Consider the following 20,617-nt stretch of genomic DNA (forward strand, 5'->3'; position numbering starts at 1 on the left):
CTCTTTTGGCTTATTGTAATATGCATTGCTTTCTTGTTATCAACTTTACCCACCACCACCACAGCCTTCCTCATTTTGTACCCATTCTACTGCTGTATCACTGACTCTGTTGGAATAATACTGTTTACACTGTAAATCACCTCATTTCGCAGAAAACAGGCTTTGCCCATGCTCCAGCTGTAACAAAATGGATTGTAACAGAGAACTCCATGGCTGGCTATGGAGCCTTTTCCTGTTCCATTACACTCTGAGCAGCAATTTCAATTTCTCTGTGACAAGTACAAAACCTCATGTGGGCACACATGTTTAGATCTTTGCATTACCCAGAGTATCTCTTTGGGTGTAAGGCAGCATTTCTGCAGGCTAGATCAGGCCTTGAGTTTACACTAGTTCCAATGAACACAGCAGAATGTCAGTTGCTTGTCCTTGCACTTGGAAAAGTGCAAGAGTAGCTATTCAGTCTGTGCAACCTGTACTCTACAAGATCTTTCACACTGAAGCTGTAAAGACACCATCCTGACAGATGTGATCTTGAATATTTGTCAGCTAGTATCAATAAATAAAATGCAGGGTGAAACTGTGTTAACTGAAGAATGAGGCCATACAAAGCCCCTGGATACAAGTTTGGAAGGCTCTTTTTCTTCCACTACTTATTTAAATAACTAAAACCACTCCACTACAACTCTTATTGTTTCCAAAGAACAAGTCTCATAATAGAAGTATAGGAAGGCAACAATCATTCTCAACAGTCAGAGAAATCACTGAATTCCAGAGAAGAGTCCCTCAGAGTCCTGTTTTATTTTGCAACAACTGCTATCTCAGCAACGCTTTTGGGTTTCATGTTAATAAATAAGAAGAAATGGGAAATTTTGGTAAGGATTCAGTTTAGGTTATACAACCAGTGAGAAACATTTCTATTATGGTATTAACTTTAATCCTCAAAGCTGAAATCAAGCAACATTAATTCTCAGCATAAAAGATCTCATTGCAGCTCTGTGGTGTTTTGCTGTTATTTTATCAGGAGCAACACAAACCCATGAAAAACACTTCCCAACTTGGGTGATTTTTGCCAGGCAATATAATATTTTGTGCTGACAAATTACAGACAATGGTAAAACCAGGAGCCTTACGTTGATAGGTTTGTCTAAGAGTTATTATCATCTTATAGGAGAACAAGGAACAAAGAGGCAGAACTTACCATCACAGCAGGGTTTTTCACAGTGATACACGGAGTAGTAGCTCGGAGAGCTCCACTAACACCATGGTAGTATTTAAAACAGATCTTTATTTCGGCTGAAAACAAAACGAAACTCATATTAAACCCTTCAGGACTGACACCGGGCAAAGCAGATGCAACTAAAAGGGAGGAAGAGTTCACTTCTGTCATTTGAAAGCTAGGACATTAGCCCTGCAGATATTCTGACATTCTGGTAGCAGCGGAGGTGCAAGTCTGGCTGGTTACGGTGCAGAGCTGTTCATGTGTACTTGTGAGAACCCAAGGACTCTATGGCCTCGAAAGAATACGTGTGGCAGGGCAAGGCCCCTAACGATTCTATTGTCTCAAACAAGGTGTGACATTACCTGGTGTTAATATACAGGGTGGTGGCTTTGATAGCCCTTTATAGCTAGAACTGCTGGCTTAGCAGATGGCTTAACAATGACAAGAGATAGTTTCTGTGGAGGTGTCAATTCCCTCTTTAAAACCACTGGAACAGTACCAGGAGACGGTCGATGGCACCCCCTGTATACACCTCACCCACGCACACCTCTTTTTGCAACTTGGAGAGATCACCCCCCTGCCGAAATGGTATAAAAGGACCACGACTTCCAGCGTACACGTGTTCCATTTACCACAGAAGAACCCTGCTGGAAAGTATACCTGTCACCAAGAACTTGGACTACATCCATGAGACTTTGTGGGGACCAAGGGTGGTGCCCGCTTTCTCTTACTTCTTAACTCTTGTGTGTACTTTTTCTCTTACTCTCTCTTTTCTTCTAATTTTCCTTCTGATCCAGTCTGTTACCAAGAGTTTTTCACTGGCTCTCCCAAACCCAACTCCTCAGCCATTTGGCTTCAGTTTGCTTTTATTTACTCCAAAGGAGTTTCTGAATTTCAGCATGACCTCCCCTGCTGCCCAGGGTTGGCACAGGATACCTGGTCGTGACAGTACTCCTGAAAGCTCATGCTGTATGAGTAGGATCCACCATTCAGTGATCTGTCTCCAGAAATACTCCAACAGGAAATTAAGAGCAGAGCAGCTGGTTATCTCCTCTTTATGCATAGAGTCCTTGTGTTACTTAACAGACTAATAAAGTAACTTACCTAATTCTGCAGATTTGTATTTCTGCTTCTATTCCAACATGATCAGCTAAGAAAAAGGCTTACTGAGACATGTGCTACTTAGGATTCTGGTCAGCCTTGGAAGAAGTTGCATGACACATCTGAAGGAAGCGTGGAGCACTTTATATTGGAACACAGGAAAGGCAAATGTTACACCACCTTTCTGGTCCCACTTAATCAAGCTTTGTTTGCTAAGCTGCATTTGCTGTAAACAAAAAAGTATAGAGTTGAGCTGAAGCCTGACCTCCACTGTCATTCCTCTGCATTCTTCCAGCCCAGCATAACAGTTACAATTACTGCTGCCCATCATCCTGTGGGACTTTCTCTGCATAAAACAACATCCCTGCTTTCCTTGGCTGGGATAATTCTCCTGTGCAAGGTTGATGAGGGTTTACCTAAGGCTACAAGAATAGCCACAGGCAGGCAGAAACTGCAGCAGACAGACCAGAAGATGTACATGGGAGTCTCAGCAAATTCAGTTCCTCTGACTTGGCTTAACAGTATTTTTCTACCCCTAAAGTACAAAACTACCATGTTTGGGATACTGTTTTGAGACACATAGGGCATGATTCCCTGAGGGCTGTGATAAAATACCTACTTTTTCCTTCTCAGGAGGATCAGAAATCTGTCCTGCAAGCCTCCTCAGCCAAAAAGGATTGCTTGTTTATGTATTTTTAAAACTTGCTGCAGTTATAACTCAACATTTATTTATTACCTTCCTCCCAGAACAAAGAGGAGGCACCTCAGAACTAGCCTTCAAAGGATAGTGTCTGGCTGACAGTGCCTCCAGGGACTTCTGAAGTGGAGGAGCTGCTGATTCCACTTCCTCCTCCTCACAGCTGAGTTCACACACGCAGTCAAAACATGCTCTATTTATCACAGGCTTCACAGCAAAATTCAAAATGCAGACAGGATTTCTAATTACCTACAAAGCTTTATCAGACCTAAAAATTACAAGTCAGGACCTGCAGGTTCTTCCTAAACAGCATTTGTATTAGCCTATCAACAATGCTTAGATCCAAACAGACAGAGAAGAATTTCTAGCTCTCACAGAGTTGGAATTTCAGCACTTGTGAAAGCTGGCAGAATTTACACCAAGTGCTGGACTCTCCACATTGTAAAATGCACATATTAGGTAACCAGGACTCTTGTCTTGAGCATCTCTTAATGGTACTGTGAATGTATTATGACCACCTGAGAGCAAGACAAGGAACAATTCCAAGACATGCTTTCTGGCTACATTGCTCAGCTTTATTGCAACTCCCAATTTAATTTCTTAAGAGTTTCTGGAGCTGCTGTTTATTCAGTCTGTTATCACTTACTATCTTCTCTCAATTCATCCCTTCTGAAAAGAATCTAACAGCTGAAAGGTTATCACCTGCTGCTTCTGCCCCCCAGACAGTCCTGTATGCGGCCGGTGACAGAAGAAAACAGTGAGTCAAAAAATAGACCTGATGGTCCCTTTCATATAAACTGGGTTTTTAAAGAAACTAACCTTTGGTGCTAATGGCTAGAATTAGATAAGCAGAGCACTTCCAACCACAATGTGGGGACTTTCTCCCATTTTCCAGGAGTCGCAGCAGCACTGATTTAGTTTGGGCTTTATACAGCACTACTCAGAGGGATGGCAGACCTGCTGTGAGCACTGCATCAAGGGCATTAACACAAGAGAAGCTGTACTTGAAATTCAGCATGAAATTGAAAACTGGGCTGCTCATCGCATTCATGCAGATGTGCCAAAGGGAGCAGGGGTTTGCCAAGACTGGATCTTGTACACAGCAAGAACACAATCCCTTCATAGGATCAGACACAGCTAAGCCATTTTATTCATGGCTAATAATGCTAGAAACTGCAGTTAATAACAGTAGAAGGCATTTCAGAGGAAGCCTGTCAGCCAAAACAGCTGAGGATCTAGCTTTTAGACATTCTTTGTACTATGTTATTGGATAAAATGTTTATAGCAAGTTTTCTTGATGATTACTGGACTCCTGAGTTCCAGATAGATTGAGAATAGGGATTTGGCCCTGCTTCCAACAGAACACAGCTCAGCCTACTACCTATAACTAAGGCCCTACAGACACCTGCAGAAATACGTTCAATTATCTGCACGCAGGACTTTACTACTCAGGCAGCTGGGTTCAGTACCAGATTAACACACAGGCCTCCTGAAGAGCTCCACACTGTAAACTGCACAATACCATGTCACCTCCAGGATCTTCCCTGTTTCTTTCATTTCTCCTACCACCTTGCTTTCATGTGTTTCCTTTAGGGGAAAAAACCCTGCAGTTCTCTCTTTTTGTTCCTACTTCTGCTCCCCTCAACAAATAAATTAGCTTTCTTTGTATGTGATCTGTAATGGAAAAGCCATATAGACACCAAGACAGTCCTTTGTCATTTGAAAATAAGATACAAATGAAATTGAGATATCTCTGATTCTTGAAAAGTCATTGCACAGTCATATAAAAAGTGATATACCTGAACACTCTGTAAAACCATAATGCCCTTTAAAAGCCAAGAGCTGGTATCATTTTATAACCAGTTTTACAGCTCAGGTCCATTACATAAAAATGCTGGAATTAAGCAAGGTTTCTGAGACTCGTGTATTGACATCTGAATTTCAAAAGAACCCCAACATGAAATTACAGTGCTGTACTTCCCTCTGTGGACTATGCACTCCTGCCTCTGAAACAACAAAGAGATCAGCTTACACCAAATAACAGCATGCATTTAAAGCATTACTAAGTCCTCAAAGTCCCCCCACTTCAACTACCTTTTTACTGCTTTTAACACTTCCCATCAAAAACTTGCTTTAGGGTAGAAAGATCCTCAGAATACATGAACTTGGAATGCATAAACACATAGTCAAAACTCTAGAAGAATGTATTCTTTCCAGGAGACTGAAAAGTCAGGAACATAAATGTATTTCCTGTAAAAAAAGGGCTACAAAGATGCTGAGGGGCCTGCTGCCTGAGAAGGGATCTTCTCAAAGCTCACCAAGAGCTAAAGTGTTGGGGTCAGACTTTTGTCAGTGGTGCTCAGTGACAGGACAAGGGGCAACAGGTACAAACAAGAACCCAGGAGGTTCCATCTGAACATAAAGAGAAAATTCTTTCTTGTGAGGGTGCTGGAGTCCTGGAGCGGGCTGCTCAGAGAGTCTCCTCTGCAGAGATTCCACACCTGCCTGGACACTGTGGTCCTGGGAAACCTGCTGTGTCTGGTCCTGCATTAGCACGGTGTTGGGCTGGATGATCTAGAGAGCTCCCTTCCAACCCCTACCACACTGTGTGATTATTTGTGAAATGAAACACTTACATCAGAGGTGGAATCCCACCACACTCCACCAAGAAGGGATGGGCAAAGGACATGTTAAATTCTAGCTGGGTTGTAATAGTCTGGGGAGTCAAACAATGCTCGTGGCTAACCATATGGGAACTGCAGCTAATTCTTTCTGCACACTACAGCTAGATGCTAGAAGTCACCAGGGCTGAATCCATGGCTCTCTGCAGACATAATAACAGATTCATAGAATACCAGGTTGGAAAGGACCTCAAGGATCACAGAATCATAGGATCATAAAATCAGTAAGGTTGGAAAAGACCTCAGAGACCATCAAGTCCAACCTGTCACCCAACACCTCATGACTAACTAAACCATGGCACCAAGTGCCATGTCCAGTCCCTTCTTGAACACCTCCTTTCTATGAAGAACTTTCTCCTCACGTCAAGCCTAAACTTCCCCTGGCACAGCTTGAGACTGTGCCCTCTTGTTCTCACACAGGTTGCCTGGGAGAAGAGACCAACGCCCTCCTGGCTACAACCACCCTTCAGGTAGTTGTAGAGACCAATAAAGTCTCCCCTGAGCCTCCTCTTCTCCAGGCTAAACAACCCCAGCTCCCTCAGCCTCTCCTCATAGGGCTTGTTCTCCAAACCCCTCACCAGCCTCATTGCCCTTCTCTGGACACCCAGTCTTTCCTAAACTAAGGGGCCAAGAACTGGATACAGTACTCAAGGTGTGGCCTAACCAGCGCTGAGTACAGGGGCACAATGACTTCCCTGCTCCTGCTGGCCACACTACTCCTGATACAGGCCAGGATGCCATTGGCCTTCTTGGCCACTGGGCACACTGATGGCTCATGTTCAGCTGGCTGTCGATCAGTACCTTCAGGTCCCTTTCTGTTTGGCTGCTTTCCAGCCACTCTGACCCCAGCCTTTAGCACTGCATGGGGCTGTTGTGGCCAAAGTGCAGCACCCAGCACTTGGACTTGTTGAATGTCATCATGTTGGACTCTGCCCATCTGCAGAGCCCTTTCACCCTCTAACCTATCAACACCTGCTCCCAGCTTGGTGTCATCTGCAAATTTACCAATGACTGACTCAATCCCCTCATCCAGATCATCAATAAAGACATTGAACAGGATGGGGCCCAGCACTGATCCCTGGGGAACACCAGTAGTGACTGGCTGCCAGCTGGATGTGGCACCATTCACCACCACTTTCTGGGCTCAGCCCTCCAGCCAGTTCCTAACCCAGTGCAGAACGCTGCTGTCCAAGCCACGGCCTGACAGCTTGGCCAGGAGTTTGCTGTGGGGGATGGTGTCAAAAGACTTGCTGAAGTTCAGGTAGACCACATCCACAGCCTTCCCCACATCCACCAGGTGGTCACCTGATCATAGAAGGAGATCAGGTTGGTCAGGCAGGACCTGCCCTTCCTGAATGCAGGTTGGCTAGGCCTGATCCCTTGGCCATCCTTCAGGTGCACTGTGATTGCCCCCAAGATGATCTGCTCCATAATTTTTCCTGGCACTGAGGTCAGGCTGACAGGCCTGGAGTTTGCAGGTTTCTCCATCCAGCCCTTCTTGTGGGTGGGCATCACATTGGCCAGTTTCCAGTCATCGGGGTCCTCTCCGGTGAGCCAGGACTGGTGGTAAATGATGGAGAGCAGCTTGGCCAGCTCATCAGCCAGCTCTCTCAGCACCTTAGGATGAATCCCATCTGGTCCCATGGACTTGTGAGTGTCCAAGTGGCTCAGCAAGTCCCTAACTACTTCCTCATGGATTTCAGGGGAATTATACTGCTCCCTGATCCTATCTACCAGTTCAGGAGGCCAGTTATCCTGAAGTCCTCCTGCCTTACTGTTGAAAATGGAGGCAAAGAAGGTATTTAGTACCTCAGGCTTTTCCTCATCTTTAGCTACAATGTTCCCCTGCAGGTCCAATAAAGAGTGGAAGTTCTTCTTGCCACTCTTTTTAGCATTAACATATTTATAAAAATGCTTTTTATTGTCTTTCACAGAAGTGGCCAGCTTGAGTTCTAACTGGGCTTTTGCCTCTCTAATCTGTCTCCTACATGATCTAACAATGTCCTTAAACATATCACAAGTTGCCTCCCCCCTTTCCAAAGGCAATATACCCTCTTTTTCCTCCTTAATTCCTCCAGGAGCTGCTTGCTCATCCAGGCCGGCTCATCTTTCGGCATGTGGGCACAACCAGTTCCTGTGCCTTCAAGAGCTCCTGTTTGAAGTAGGTCCAACCATCCTGGACCCCTTTGCTCTTAAGAGCTGCTACTCAGGGTACTCTCCGAATAAGCTGCTTAAACAAGTTGAAGTTTGCTCTCCGGAGGTCCAAAGGAAGGGTCCTGTTATTGCTCCTCCTTATTTCCCTGCATATTGAAAACTCCACTGTCTCATGGTCGCTGCACCCTGGACAGCCTCCTACCCTCACATCTCCCACCAGCCCTTCTCTATTTGAGAACAATAGGTCAAGCAGGGCCTGACCCCTGGTAGGCTCACTTAACACCTGCATCAAGAAGCTGTCCTCCATGCACTCTAAGAATTTTCTGGACTGCCTCCTCTCTGCTGAGTTAAGTTCTCAGCACATGTCTGGCAGGTTAAAGTCACCCACAAGGACAAGATCTGATGATCTTGAGACAGCCTCCAGTTGCTTATAGAATATTTCATCTGCCTCTTCATCCTGGTTGGGTGGTCTATAACAGACTCCAACCAGGATGTCAGTTCTGCTAGCCCTCCCTCTGATTTTAAGCCACAGGCACTCAATCCTTTCATCCTCAACCTCAAGTTCTGTGGCATCAAGAGATTCCCTAATATACAGGGCCACCCTTTGCCCTCTTCTCCCTCGCCTGTCTCTCCTAAAGAGCTTGTAACCACCCAGTGCAGTACTCCAATTGTATGAATCGTCCCACCATGTTTCTGTAATGGCAACTACATCATAGTTTTCCTGATGAACCAAGGCTCCCAATTCCTCTTGTTTGTTACACATACTGTGTGTGTTGGTGTACATGCACTTCAGCTGGACTGCTGATTTCTCAACTAACTCTAGTTTATGTCCCTCTCTCTCCTCTCCATCTAGTTCAACCTTTAAGGGTAAGAATATAGCACCCTGTCAATCTGGGCCCTGAAACTGTCTAATGTAGGGGAATCCATTACCTCCCTTGGGAGGTTATTTTAATATCTAATTTGAATGGTGAATTTTTTTTCTGGCATCCAGTCTAAACCTCTCCAGTAGCAACTTGTACCTGTTACCTCTTGTCTTTACCATGGAACTCTTTGTAAAAAGGGAGCCTCCCTCCTCATGATAGCCACCCTTCATGTACCTGTACATAGTTATGAGGCCTGCCCTAATCCTTTTCTTCTAAAGGCTGAACAAACCCAGTTCTCTCAGCCTTTCTCCTTATGACAGGTCTTCCAGTCCTCTGATCGTTCTTGTGGCCTTTCTCTGGACCCTCTCCAGCCTGTCTGCATTCTTCTTGTGTAGTGGAGATCAAAACTGTACACTATACTTAAGGTGCAGCCTGACCAGTGCTAGCAGAGTGGGAGAATGACATCTTTATCCCTGCTTGAGATACCCTTACTAATGCAATTCAGCATCCTGTTGGCTTTCTTTGTCACCACAGGACACTGTTCACTCATGTTGAGCCTTTTGTCCATCAAGATCCCCTCTCCACAAAGCTGCTCTCAAGCCAGGTGGCTCTCAACCTGCATTCCTCTCATGCTGCATTCCTGAAGATGTGCCCTCCAACAGCCAATGAGGAAATTGCTGACATCCCATGTTCTCATGCTTTTCAGATGAGTTTATGCTCTGCAAAATGTGTTTAAGGAAATTTTGTCACCAGAACAGATCCAATCAGTCATATGCAGGCTTTACAAAGCTACAAAAGGAGATACAGTGCAGGGAAAAGGCACTGGGTTAAACCCCAATTTTTCCCAGCTGAACCCAAATACCACGTGGACTGTTACACAAATTTAGAAGCACTCTGTACATCCTGCCAGCTGAATTACTCCTCCTTAGCTTGATAGTTCAGTGAACAGAAGCTTTTTCGTTTGGGTCTTTAGCATTCTATTCTCTGCAGCACTTTAAGCATGTACCTTTCCAATTAGTTCCTGCTGGGAAGAGCGCAACATAGCAAACAGCAAGTGCTAAAGCTGGCTGCCCCCAGGTACTTGTGGGCTCTCTCAGCAGGTGTGTCATAGAACTTATTTTACAGAAGGAATTACTAAAACCAGAACACTAGAAAGTAACTTCAGCTGACTTATAAAACCTTTCTGTATGAACTGGGCTCAAGAACATTAAATGCATGGTCTCTCCTCATCTAACCTGCTTCAAAAGAAAGGACTTGGACAAATGGTTGCTGATGTAACCGTCTACTGCCAGTCCCGCTTGCTTTGCTGTCCAGCGGTTGTTCTCAGTTACAGCCACAAGCATGGCCTATTATATTCCAGTTTGGCAAAGCACAAAACGTTAACCTTTAAACCAAAGACCGGGGGTATTCTGTGCTTAAGGAAGTCAACAAGGCTCGGCACAAATGTAAAAATACAAGACCTGATCTTGCTTCAGTTATTTGCACTACTCAAAAATAGCTGTTAAGACACGACAGCTATAAATAGCGGAGTAACAGAAGTGTTTCTAATGCAGGGATTGTGTTTATAAATAGGGTAGGGACAATAACCACCAGTCCCCTGACAGACCACTGGAAGGGCACCGGTTGAATGGCCCTACAGAGACACATGTTCCAGGCTCGGAAAAATTCCATGTGAGAAAACCATGACCTTTACAGAATTTCATTTAAATGGTCAAAACCTCCATAAAACCTGGGTAGGAGTAATGAACTACGTCACTGCATAATTAACATTGACTGCTTTGGTCAAAACCAAAAAGCACTAAACTCTGCTCATATCTCTAATAACAACAACTCTTTGCTACAGCAGCCCCTAAATGCTAAAAGTACATCAAGTTCAATTATTAAATTGAGATTTTATTATTTCAATTATCTATTAGCTTTATTATCAAAAAGGAAGCTGGGAGTTCATTCCACTAGCTACAAAGTATGGCATTTTCAGTCCCAATACTCTGGGTTTTTTCAAGGTTACAATTTCACAGAATAGAATAGAATAAACTGGGTTGGAGGAGACCTTCAAGATCATCGCGTCCAACCCATCAACCAATCCAACCCACCTAAACAACTAAACCATAGCACCAAGCACCCCATCAAATCTCCTCCTGAATACCTCCAATGATGGTGACTCCACCACCTCCCCAGGCAGCCCATTCCAGTGGGCAATCACTCTCTCTGTATAGAACTTCTTCCTCACATTCAACCTAAACCTCCCCTGGTGCAGCCTGAGACTGTGTCCTCTTGTTCTGGTGCTGGCCACCTGGGAGAAGAGACCAACATCTGTCTGTCTACAACCTCCCTTCAGGTAGTTGTCGAGAGTGATAAGGTCACCCCTGAGTCTCCTTCTCTCCAGGCTAAGCAACCCCAGCTCCCTCAGTCTCTCCTCATAGGGCTTGTGTTCCAAACCCCTCACCAACTTCATTGCCCTTCTCTGGACTCGTTCCAGCAAGTCAACATCCTTCCTAAACTGAGGGGCCCAGAACTGGACACAGTACTCGAGGTGTGGCCTAACCAGTGCAGTGTACAGGGGCAGAATGACCTCCCTGCGCCTGCTGACCACATTGTTCTTGATGCAGGCCAGGATGCCATTGGCCCTCTTGGCTGCCTGGGCACACTGCAGGCTCATGTTCAGCCTACCATTCACCAGCACCCCCAGGACCCTCTCCACCTGACTGCTCTCCAGCCACTCTGACCCCAGCCTGTAGCTCTGCATGGGGTTGTTGTGGCCAATGTGCAGAACCCGGCACTTGGATGTGTTAAATTTCATGCTGTTGGACTCTGCCCATCTGTCCAGCCTGTCGAGTCATAAAATAGTTTGGGTTGGAAGGGTCCTTGAAGATCATCTAGTTCCAGCCCTTGTCATGGGCAGGGACACCTTGAACCAGGCCAGGCTGCTCAAGACCCCATCCAGCTGGCACCCAGTTACTAGTGGTGTCCCCCAGGGAACAGTGCTGGGCCCCATCCTGTTATTGATGATCTGGATGAGGGAATTGAGTCAGTCATCAGTAAATCTGCAGATGACACCAAGCTGAGGGCAGGTGTTGATGTTAGGTGTGGATATTAGGAGGAAGTTCTTCACAGAAAGAGTGACTGGCCATTTGAATGGGCTGCCCAGGGAGGTGTTGGAGTCACCATCACTGGAAGTGTTTAGGAAGAGATGGGGAAGCACTTAGTGCCACGTTTTAGTTGATTAGATGATGTTGGGTGACAGGTTGGACTCAATGATCTCAGATGTCTTTTCCAACCTGGTTAATTCTATATTCTGTAAATTTCTTCCTAATGTCTCATCTAAATCCAGCTTCTTCAGTGTGAAGCCTTTTCACTGAGAGGGGTACTGAAAAGAAAGAGCTCCACACAAAACCTCCTTGTGTAACAAGCCACTGGTGTAATGCAAATGCACAGATTATCAACTTTTCTGAATACATGCCACAAACCCAAGATTTTGAGCACAAAGAGGATAGCATCTGTGCAGTCCCTTCATCCACACTGGTGCAGTCTGGCACCAGAATTAATTTAACCACAAACATCCCAAGGGTGACTTGGAAATGATTGATGTGACAAGACTGGCAGTCTGGACAAATCCCCACAGCTGCCACTATGCATTACTGCTCAAGACATAAAGCCACAGCATGGGTAAGGAGATGTATGAAAATCAATGTATCTCTGTGCTGCTCACAGCAATGGCTGTGACACTGAAAGTTACACATGACAACAAGGACTTTAAAGGTAAAGTAGGTGAAGATGTTTCTTGTAAATACTGCAATTAATGCACAGGGGAGAACTTAGAAATCCAAGTCCAGTACAGTCTCAAAGGAGGTTCTTGGCCTGGACCTGTACCAATAAATCAGGCGGGACCACACAGGAACTTGAATGCTGGCACAGGACCATACATACTGCTGAACAGTATGTATCCCTGACACAGGGAAGGTTGGCTGCATGGGCATATGCCATCCTGACACGGGAAAGGCTGTCGGCATGGGAACATGCCATGCTATGACACTTCCTCCCAGCAGCAGAAAATAGCCCCTGGCCTGTCTTACCTACTAGAACATGTACAGCTGTAAACTTCTGGGTGCTTGGCATATGGAAGTGCACAAATACCAATCACCCATCACATGACTGACTCTACAGGACCACCTACCCATGGCCCCTCCAACATATATAACACATATACTGCAGAAAGCTGACTGAGCTACTGCACTTTAGAAACAAGCAGCAGCTTTTATCAAGCAGGGATGTCTTACAGCCACCTCTATTATGTCAATAGGAAACTGCATCTTGGGAATATTGATGCTCATATTCACCTTTAAATTGACTGAGTTCCCTTTCATGATTATGTGGCACATCTGCTCCTTTTCCAGGGAAACCTCTGTACTGGTTGTCACTCACTATCCTCAGGTGACAGCGTGAAGACACCAGCTGTTGCAACGGTGAGCTGCACTCTGCTTTGCCACTCTTTCTCCTTTGCATATTTTTCCCTCAGCAACTCCCCTCAAGAGGCTGGAATACATTAAGTTAATCTCTCATTATTTCACTATTAATACCTTTGATTCTCCCTTCTCAGGGTAGAATCTACAGAAATTTTTGTGTTGATTTTTGTCTAAAGCAAGTGAGAGTTTTCTTTGATCATCTTTGGTTTGCAAATTTGGATGCTCTGAGGTGAACTAATGTCTAGTTTTGGTATGATGATGAGGCTCTCCCTGCCCTTTTTTCCCGCAGGTTGCTTGATTTGAAGAGAGCAGATGGCAAACTATGGCTTTACATGTTACTTTCTTGGGAAATAGGAAATGCTGACTCCATAGGGAGGATTTTAAGAGGAATAAATGGAATGACTGGAAAATTGAGTTACTGAGAAACTTGGGAAAGGCCTTATCCAAGGCCTGCCTTGAAACATCAGCTTAAATTCCACAGACCTCAGTGAGACTATTAGCAAGTTTATAACCATGCTCCTGGAAAACTGGCTTTCCAAGTTAAGGCATAAGATGCTTTTTTAAAAAGACACAAATCTGGGGATTGCAGAAGGAATCCGAGGGCCAACCCAGCTGACTCCCACTGATTAACATTAATGCAATTAAAACAGAAAAACTCCTATCCCATGGGATCTGTTTGCACAGGGCTTGTTAGTGATGACCTCATCCTCTGTACTTCACCCTACAAAGATCTCAGATGAATGGTGACAAGACATGTGATGTCCCTAACCTCTGAAACTGCTAGGGAAAAAACCACAAAGTCTTTGGGAACAGGGTGCACGCTGACTGATCTCAACTCATCATTCAACATTAGCAACTTCCATCCGTTTCTGGTGAAAAAGACAACTTCAGGCTAGTATGGACTGTAAAACTTAATGCATTATTGTAATTACTCGATGTAACCCTCTTAACGAGCTTCAGCAGTCCTCGCTGCCAGAGCTGGCTCAGGATGGACACCAAATTCAGTATAAGCCAGGACATGCTCACAGGCTACACTGCAAAGTATGTGCCCAGCAGACAGATGGGAGCTACTGTTGTCCTCTACTTGATGCTGGTGAGGAATTTCATGTCTAGCTTTGGATCACTAGGTTCAAGAGCATGAAGGAAATAGAGAGCTAACACCAGAGGACTATGAAGATGATTGAGATGGAAAAAAGTTGACATATAACAAGAGGCTGAAGGAGCTGGTCTTTAGTCTGAAGTGGAGATTAAGGCAAGACAAATATTATAAACTGAACTCTTTCCAGTTCTGCCAGAATAATTTTTAAAGGGTCAATGGCCTTAAATTTAACTCTTCAGATTGGATGCCAGAGAAACCTTTTTAGCTAGCTGGTGCTTCAAGAATTCAGGGGCATTACTACTAAATCTGGAACTGTTCTCCAGTTGCTCCTTTCACTCCCAGAGAAGCACAGTCAAGCTGCTAATGATCTGCTGCAAGTCATTACTGTGAGGAGTAAATATGACAAATTCCTAACACCACAATCTGTACCTGATACACTTTGCCTCTTAGCAAAGGTATTTCTAAGCACAAAAACCCTACAAATGTAGAGTTCTTTCTAAAACTTGGAAAATAATGGCAATTAAACCATCAGAGATAACTTCAATAATCAGACACATATTTACTACATCTTCTAGTTTAAAAAGTGTCACCAGAATTTAGTTAAGTGTTTCAGTACAATTTTTGGCCTCTCACTATAAACACAAACGTCACTGGTGACATATTTCTCTGTCACGCTCTGTGCTATAGCAACATATGCTCATATACATTCCTCTTTCCAGTTCTCAGCTGCTGCATAACTGCTTGTCTCTTGTTCATTGCACAGCAGCAGAACTGCTCATCAGCAGAGCTATCCATCACCAATGAAACATGTATCCTGCAACTCTTTCCATCAGCTGGTTGCTAAGTACAGCTGTTTCAAAGTCAGTGGCAGCTGATTTTAAACTACTCATTCTTGAAGCACTAGCCTATGTTACTCACATAAGTAAAAATGTTGTTGACCAGCCTCAGCTAAAAGACAGAGAAACTTCCTCAAGTTAAACTATCCATATTGGCAATACCATCAATACTGTATGTACAAGGAAGATGAGGCAATGAGCTCTTCTGATATCTGCTTTAATATACCCCATCTTTGGCACCAGGAAAGTTAATTATCTCGTTCTTTATTATTTTCTTGGCATTTATCTTCAGGTCAATAATTTTTTTCCTGTAATGAACTCCTGGAATTTTATTTTAATTTTATCCTGAGAAAGCTTTTTTTGTCGTTGCTAAAGACATGTGCTGCATAATGCAAAGGGTAAATTGCCAAGAGTCAATAATGAGCTCTAGAAATAAGAAGTTTTAATAACTATTTACAGCACAGGGTATACGGCAGCTCCTGAAATACATGTATTGCTGATATATCAGTTAATTATAGTAAAAACTTCTGCCAAGACCTACAGTTAGCAGCACTGCAGCACACAGTCAAGGAACAGAGTGGGAGGATTTTTTACTGACGAAGGGAGATTCATTGCTGTGAGGCTAAACAGGTGGTAGAGCAGCTCACAGCTCTTCTGGAACTGATCTCCGCTTTGATGCTTGGCATACCAGTGCTTCCAGCAAGCTCTGACACAACATCCTAGGACCTGAACATCAATTTCTTTAGGGGATCATATACCTTACATGGTAAGATATCTCCTTTTTATCAAGAAGCAAAACCAAGTCAAGAAATAATAATAATTTTTTAAAAAGCAAGCATGCAGCAGGGTAGGTGAACTTCCTGGCTGCCTAAGGCTTTCCACACTGGGAGAAAAAGAAGTCTCCAGCTAAAGACTTTTTTTTCCAGTCACACAGGCTCAGTATTTCAAAATCAAATCACCCACTGGATTTTCTCAGTGCAACAAAACTTCAGCTGAGAAATCCTGATGTAACTGGACAGGAGGCTGGCACTTCCTAGAGACAAAGCTAACACTCAGAAACAGCAGCAAGCACTACTAGCTTACTGCCTTTTCCTTCATTTACAACTAATGTTTGTCCTGCTGAAATGTTAATCTTCTTGGGAAGGGACTTCATCTTTCAATACATATGTGGTATAGGACACTGTGCAAGGGAATTTCCTCCTCCCTTGAACTGAAGCATGCTGCCTAGGAACATTCCTGGAATACAGATGTACAGCTGAGCTCAACTCCATTTTTATCATGCCCAGCAAACATACTGGGAAGTGCTGTCTCTTAGAGCAACGTGGTCAGGTTTTTTGGTCTGTCAAAGGAACTGACAAATTGTGTATCAAATGCCATCCTGTTGACCTGTCCTGACATAAAAGTGCCTTTCTTTTGGATATGGGGTGAATAAACAGGTACTCACATTCCATAAAATAGGGGCCAGGCTCAATTCGCCACACAATTTGTCCTTTCTGTGTGCCAGTCACTCCTCGATTCTTGGAATCCCAGAAATTGGCTGGAGAGTTCTCATCTGAAAAAGGAAAGAAAAACTCATTTGTCAAGTAGGCTTTATACTAGCAGTTTTCTTGGTTTGCTTTCTCAAGACACCCAGACACAGAAAACAACTTGTGTTAAAAAAAAAAGTTTAAAAAAAATCAAAATGGGAATTTTTTTTTTACAGTTGACAGATCAGCTTATGCAGAATGAGCAGACAAACATACAGCCAAAGTAATTACATGGTTTCCTGTAAGAGGTGACGTGCCAAGGTAAAGCATTAAATTCACAAATTTCCCAGACTCAACAGAGGTGCTACTGGGAGCATCCAGCTGAGTGAAACTTAATCACAACAGAGTTACCACACCAACTACACAGCAGTCCTGCTCTGTGATGCAAAGATCTAGCACTCATTCCCTTGCTAGGAAGGTTGGAATTACAACTAGTGGCATCAAGATTTACTTCAGTTTTCAATCTATTCCTGTGTTCTAGAAACTAGAGGGAATGTTTTTATACACACAGCAAAAAATAGCACTTTTGGTTTCCTGGCAGGCACAGTGTTCTTTCTTACCAATGAAGCTGAGACAGAGGCTCGGAGCACAGAACTGACACCAGTATACAAGTGAGAGATTCAGCAAGATACATTCAAAGGAGAAAACAGAAAGGCAAATAGTTAATTGTCTGAAGATTATTTCCCTCTCAAACTAAACTTTGTGTCCTAATAGTAACAAACAGTGGCCCTGGGGTCTCTGAGTTTCATTTACCAGCTTGTATTGAGGCACCCAGGATGTACTGTGAACAAAAAAACAGAGCAAGAAGATGTTTGTCAGGGCAGAAAGTTTAGTTACCATGACCCAGAGGAAGCTAATATAAATCCAGCTTCACTCTTTGGTAGAGGAAGCTCTGCAGAAGTCTGCAGCATAGCATTTTAAACTGTAAGTGGATTTAGGCAGTTGTTTCTTAATTAGGCAATTAGACCTGCAACCACAAATACAACATCATCTTTCTTCCCAGTGGTGCTCAATATCCCTCAGTCTTAGTTAAAAAAATAATGAAATCCTGTTTTATTACCTACACTGGAACAAACGTTACCTACATTCTGAAATCTATAAGAGAGTTCACCAAGGACTCAGACCTCTGTGGCTTATGCTCCCTTTCCATCCAAGCAGCTTTCCTTTGTACTTTGGTAGGAACATAAATGACAGAATCGTCACCTGCATTTACATATGAAGGAATAATAAGCAATGCAGCTTTCCTCCTTTCATCTTAAAAATAGAAACTTACACTAAAGCTTCTTGTTCTCTTTTCCATTCTCACTGATCACCTCAATGTATGCACAGTAACTCTACTGAATCACAACTGGTGCAGTCTATACATGCAGGTCCCACCAAACCAGTGCATAAAGCAATACCAGACACATACTAGACTTTTGTGACTGAGTTAGGCACTCTCTTCACAACCTGAAAGAGCTCTAGAAAGTCAAGAGGCAGTCACGGCAAGGTACCAACACTTTTATGCCTCCAGGCACAAGCAACACAGAGCATTTTTGGAAAGCTGCAATTTGAACACCTCAACAGCATGATGAGTCCAAAGCTAGGTTCATAATTATTTCCATGATAACCCGAAGGGACAGGAGGGTTCTCCTATTACCTGTGATCCTCAAGCATATAATATTCTCAGACCTAACTTTTTGTGTGAAATCAACATGGAAACATTGAATACACCAGGCTGGAAAGGACTTTTAAAGCTTATCTAGTCACACCCACCTGCAGTCAGCAGGGCCATCTGCAACCAGAGCAGATTGTTTAGAGCCCCAGACTATCTGACCTGGAAAGGTTCCAGGCATGGAGCATCTACCACCTCTTTGGCCAGTGTCTCACCAGCCTCACTGCAAAAAATTATCTACTCTAAATCTCCCTCTTTTACTTTAAGACCATCACCCCTTCTCCCGTCACAACAGGCCCTGCTAAAATGTCTGCTTCCAGCTTTCTCACTGGCCCCTTTAAGTAATAGAAGGCCCCCAGAAGGTCTTCCGTGAGCCTCCTCTTCTCCAGGCTGAACCCCAACTCCACCAGCCTTTCTTGACGATAGCACATAAACTGTACACAAAATGCGGCACACAGGCATTAAGAACTTAAAGCCTGCAGAGTTATTCTTCATTACAGCAAAAAACTTCTAAAGAAAGCTGTATTTCATTTATGTGTTTATTTCCAAGCTTTAAAAAGAGGAACTCTGAAAGTACAGACCTTAAAATCATCCCATGGGCCTGAAAACACCCACAAAACTCAGTATGTGGTTTGCAAAGACACTCAAATCAAAACAAAACAAAACACTGCTGACTTATTTCTTCACTTTCTGTTTTTTCAAATGTGCCTTCCTAATCCAAGGCCCCACTATTACCTTCCCCAGACAGAACTCTGGGAAGCCATGTGATACACAGCTTAACTCCCAGCAAATCTTCAGTAGTGCCTAGTTTGGTCCACCACACACCCAAACCAGCACTACCAAAAGCAAGCAGATGCTTTAAAAATTCCACAGTTATCTGAAACAGGTAAGTCTGAAGTTATTCAGTGTTTTGGTTAAGTCTAGGTAAATGTGACAGCTCTTATCCATTTCTGCTTCTCCGACTGAGTTAGCCATGGTTTCTTTGTGTGTGGGGGAGAACTGAACTATCTCTCACCACCACAGTAAATGAAGATGTATTACATGACAGAAAAACACCTCTCTGAGCATGCTCTAATTCTTCTGGATTTCTGCATTTAATCAGCTGGAGAAGCATTTGTTCATAATCCCAAGATATATGGAGTACTATAACCACATACATGAAAATTTTTGGTTTTGTTCAACAAATCAAGGAAGTCTGAAGCAATAAAATACATATGCTTTTAGCAGTGAGATTCCCAACAGGAGGGCACAAGCAGCTGTTCTTCATTTTCTAAGCTCAGTAACTAAAGTACATGATAAGTTGCACGGGGTCATTCATGAGCTTCAGACATGGTCCTACATGAACTGAGTCTCGAATTCTGAGCTGACACTTATATTTTACTTACACCTTATTTCATAAAATCCAGCATTTAAGAAAGTGCATTTTCAGCCCCTTCATAAAAAGTCTCCTTTGCAGCAGTGAAGACAAAACCAGCGATACTCTGCCCACAGGCACACTGCCACTGCAACAGAAGGTGGTGGAGACAGAGAGATCAGAAGTGCTGACAGACCACTGCATGTCAGCAATTGTCTCAAATATACAGGATTTAGTTTAGAGAGCTTTGATTTTCTTCCGAAACAGATTTTATCTCCTCCCCTCCCCCCTACTTTTATGATGTTACTTACACAGGGGGAAAAATAACATTACTAAAGCAGGTGGAAAAATTACTTCAAACCTCAGTTTGTGGACTTAAGAAAAATAATAAAAAGGAACTGAACAGAAAAGACTATTAAAAACTAAAATTAAATAGCATAGAAATATTAAAGTACAAAATATTGCCAAAATTTGCTTCTTACCACTGAAGGAAAATAAACAGTGATAGTTTCAGTAACATTCATCTGTGATAAAAACAGTATTATGAAGCATTAAAAGCAGTATCAGAATTGCCACTACCTCGTCTCTTCTCTTTCCCACAGCTTATATATGTACATGTATACACATGTTAATATGTATATATTCCATAGGGAACATCAACTCTAAGCAGTTCTAGTCCCCTTTTAGCACATAATTGTTGCTGTTTGGGAAACTGGAGGCTGTGCCAGAATCTGGGCCAAAGAGTAGATATAAATATCCTTTCCCAGAACATAAAATATTCAACAAAATACTGTCTTACTGCGTTATCTTGCCCAGTGAGTCCACGCTGCTGAAAGAAAGAAAACAATGCAAGCTGCAAAGTATCCTTCTGCACTCAGTAAGTTGTAGACACAATATGCTACAGAAATGAATTTATTTCTCGGACCTGCAATCCGTGCACAAATGGGTGTACATGAGATGTTCTATCATG

The 20,617-nt window shown here is 43.4% G+C and overlaps 1 protein-coding gene across 1 annotated transcript in view; it reads right to left on the reverse strand.

Moving 5' to 3' along the window:
• HECW2 (HECT, C2 and WW domain containing E3 ubiquitin protein ligase 2) overlaps positions 1–20,617 on the reverse strand; it is a 158,138-nt gene that overhangs the window by 56,115 nt on the left and 81,406 nt on the right. The window contains exons 3-4 of the mRNA XM_054171707.1: positions 16,558–16,665; positions 1,199–1,293 (exon numbers count right to left, since the gene is read on the reverse strand). Of these exons, the coding sequence (XP_054027682.1) occupies positions 1,199–1,293; positions 16,558–16,665 (203 nt within the window). The remainder of the gene's footprint in view (positions 1–1,198; positions 1,294–16,557; positions 16,666–20,617) is intronic.

The sequence above is a fragment of the Dryobates pubescens genome, chromosome 2 (assembly GCF_014839835.1).
Source record: "Dryobates pubescens isolate bDryPub1 chromosome 2, bDryPub1.pri, whole genome shotgun sequence".
Taxonomy (NCBI): Eukaryota; Metazoa; Chordata; class Aves; order Piciformes; family Picidae; genus Dryobates; species Dryobates pubescens.